This window comes from Artemia sp. Qi Xiang Cuo, chromosome 11 (assembly GCF_049724085.1).
Source record: "Artemia sp. Qi Xiang Cuo chromosome 11, ASM4972408v1, whole genome shotgun sequence".
In the NCBI taxonomy this organism is placed as follows: domain Eukaryota; kingdom Metazoa; phylum Arthropoda; class Branchiopoda; order Anostraca; family Artemiidae; genus Artemia; species Artemia sp. Qi Xiang Cuo.
The window spans coordinates 19,475,923-19,479,166 of record NC_142804.1 but is presented as its reverse complement, the minus strand read 5'-3'; the positions used below and the strand labels follow the sequence as shown (position 1 = coordinate 19,479,166).

The 3,244-nt window shown below is 39.6% G+C and overlaps 1 protein-coding gene across 1 annotated transcript; it reads left to right on the top strand.

Moving 5' to 3' along the window:
- The first annotated feature begins 956 nt into the window (after nucleotides 1-956).
- Nucleotides 957-1,322, top strand: LOC148946732 (uncharacterized). The gene has a single exon (XM_089096412.1). It carries the CDS (start codon nucleotides 957-959, stop codon nucleotides 1,320-1,322), a length of 366 nt encoding a protein of 121 aa, XP_088952538.1.
- The last annotated feature ends 1,922 nt before the right edge of the window (nucleotides 1,323-3,244 follow it).

The window sequence follows — 3,244 nt, the reverse complement described above, 5'->3', positions numbered from 1 at the left end:
CCTTCTTTGTGTGGTTGGGGACTTCAATTCAAAGGTCGGAGCAGAAAGGGACTACTGTCCGCAAGTCCTACGGAGACATGGTCTTGGTGAAATGAATGAAAACAGAGCCCTCTTGGTATATTATGCTCTGAGTAATGATCTTATGTTCGCCACAACTCAGTTTGAACATAAAACCATCCACAAACAGTCATGGATCTCGCCAGACGGCAGGACGAAGAACCAAACATATCATTTCTTAATCTCAAGGAGATGGCGGACAAGTCTTCTGGACGTACGTGGCTTCAGAGGGGCAGATGCCCAGTCGGACCAGATCTTGATGGTAGCAAAATTGAAAGTCAAGCTGAAAGTCCCCAAAAACGCAAAGGCAAATTCTACGAAGCTTTATGATGTGGATAAGTTACATGTCCGAGAAACCCAAAGAAAATTTTCTATGGAGTTGAAGAACTCATTCGCTCTGCTTGAAATAGAAAACGGCACAGACAGTCCGGAAACAACATGGCAAAAAATGAAGACAACATACAATGAAGTTGTTATGGATGTGCTCGGGTATAAGAAGAAACCAAAGTAAAGATGGATATCACAAGAAACTTGGAAACTAATCGACGAGCGCAATGACTTGAGACAGCAAATTTTCTCTGCTGGCGGCGACAGAACTTCAGTCTTCGCAAATGTCCTATATAGAATGCAGGACAAAGAAATCAAGAAGTCGGCAAAAGCTGACATGTGTAGAAGAGAAGGCTAGACTAGCAGAGGAAGCAGCTAGAAAAGGAGACTCCAGAGCAGTTTACAGGCTCACAAATGAGATACTAGGAAAGCTGCCGAGTAGATCCAGCTAAGTCAAAGATGAGAGCGGAAATGTTCTCACCGAAACTGAGAAAATTGACGAGAGATGGGTATCCCACTTCAAAAAGGTTTTAAACAGACCGAGACCAACTGGCCGAGAAACCATCCCTTTTATGCCCTTTATTAACCTTAAGATTGACGAAAATCCACCAACATCTGCGGAAATACTTGTTGCAGTGAAGAAACTCAAGAATGGAAGATCACCTGGTGAAGACTGTATAACTTCGGAAATGATCAAGGCATCAATGAGGATATGCCTCTCAGTGTGGATAACACTGATTGCAACAGTCTGGCAATTTGAAAACGTCCCTGGCGACTGGACCAAAGGGATAATTGTTAGGATATTTAAGAAAGGTGATGATCTTAACTGCGATAACTGGCGAGGTATAAACCTAATAACAGCACCAAGTAAGGTTGTAGCGCTTGTAATACTCGAACGACTGAAAAAAGCACTCGACCCGTATCTGAGAGGAGAGTAACATGGCTTTCAAACAGGTAGATCTTATTCAAACCTCATATTCATGCTCAGGACTCTGATAGAAGAAGCAAATGAGTGGTCCAACAAAATATACATGCTCTTCATTGATTTTGAAAAGGCCTTCGATTCTGTGGACCGTGACACATTTTGGGAAATTCTACAGTATTATGGTATCCCCAAGAAAATAATAAGTTTGATCAGGGCATTTAATGAAAATACGGCATGCTGCATAAAGACAGAGAACGGAACAACTAGCTACTTCAAAATTATATCAGAGTGCGACAGGGATGGGTTCTATCATCCTTTTCATTTGTAATTTTAATGGATTATGAGAGAAGCGGCTGGCTTGGGAATAACAGTCGGAAATAAAATCCTCTCGGACCTTGACTTTGCGGATAATGTGGCACTTCTGGAAATGACAAAGCAACGACTCCAGGATCTCCTTAATAAAGTGAGCGTTAAAGCGGAGAAAGTTGGCCTAAACATCAACATAGACAAGACTAAATAAATGGCAACATCAGGCTCGCCAGTCGAGCTCCTGCACAAAAATCGTAGAGTCGAACAAGTCCATGAATTTAAGTACCTCGAAAGCTGCGTTGATTATCCAGGAAAGGTGCAAAATGAGGTCAAGAGAAGAATGGCATAGCAAACGCTGTTTTCAACAAACTTAAGCTAGTATGGAAATCAAAGAAGTAAACGCTTGCACTAAAGCTGCGACTTCTTAATAGCAACGTTTTGTCCTTGCTATTGTATGCCAGAGAGTGCTGCAAACTAGATATTGGGACAGAGAAAAGACTCACAGCTTTCGAAAATATGTGCTTGAGACGTGTTCTGAATATCGGTTGGCGTTAAAGAGTTAACAACATTCAGGTCCGCAGAAGATCTGGCCATCCGCTTATTACTGAAGTGATTAAAAAGAAGAGATGGAGCTATCTTGGCCATGTCCTTCGGATGGAGGACTCAAGAATCCCGAACCAGGTTCAACAATGGCAGCCGCGTGGGCGTCGACAAAGGGGAAGACCGAGAAACACGCTCAGATGCACGTACGATCGTGATCTACGCAGTAATGCTCACACATCACTACAACCCCAGTGGGAGGATGTACTTGCCGCAGCGCCAATACGTGACGTTTACCGAGGCTTCGTCGATGCCCTATGCGCCCCAGATGGCTCAGGAGGACCTAAGTAACTAAGTAAGAATTTACTAACTAGATTTTTTTTTATTTCAATCAGTTTTGGCTCCAAATGAATATTAAGATATTATTAAAAATGTTACAGTAATAGAATTTATTAAATACATCTTTTTTTTTATTTCAATCAGTTTTGGCTCCAAATGAATATTAAGATATTATTAAAAATGTTACAGTAATAGAATTTATTAAATACATCTTTTTTTTTATTTCAATCAGTTTTCGCTCCGGATGAATATTAAGATAGTATTTAATGCATTAAAATGGATTTTTTTTAAGGTTAACAAATTTTAGCCACAAGTAAAAAACTCTAATGTATATAGCCAATCACAATAAATTAAGAAAACAATATCTAAGATAAACAGTTTACTATATTGCTTTTTTTTTTACAAAGTAAAAGTTTTAACTTCACTAGCTTAACCTTTATACAACTCTGAAAAAGCCAGTTCGTTATAAGGGGCTAATTTACTTTTTGTCTCCTGGTAGTGGCTTTGATAAGGGCCTTAAGAGATAATTTTCCGTGTCTCCATCCAGAATCGTGCGATTTTTTCATTTTCCAATTTTTCCAGTTACTTTATTTTTCACTATTTGGAAAAATTAGTCCTTCCCCTCTGCAATAAATTAATGCGCGTATGTCTAAATGTAACGCTATTGTATAAAGCCTACCATTGCAGTATCAATGGGATTATGATGCTGAAGATCTTGACGCAAGAATACACAGTTTTTTGAATATA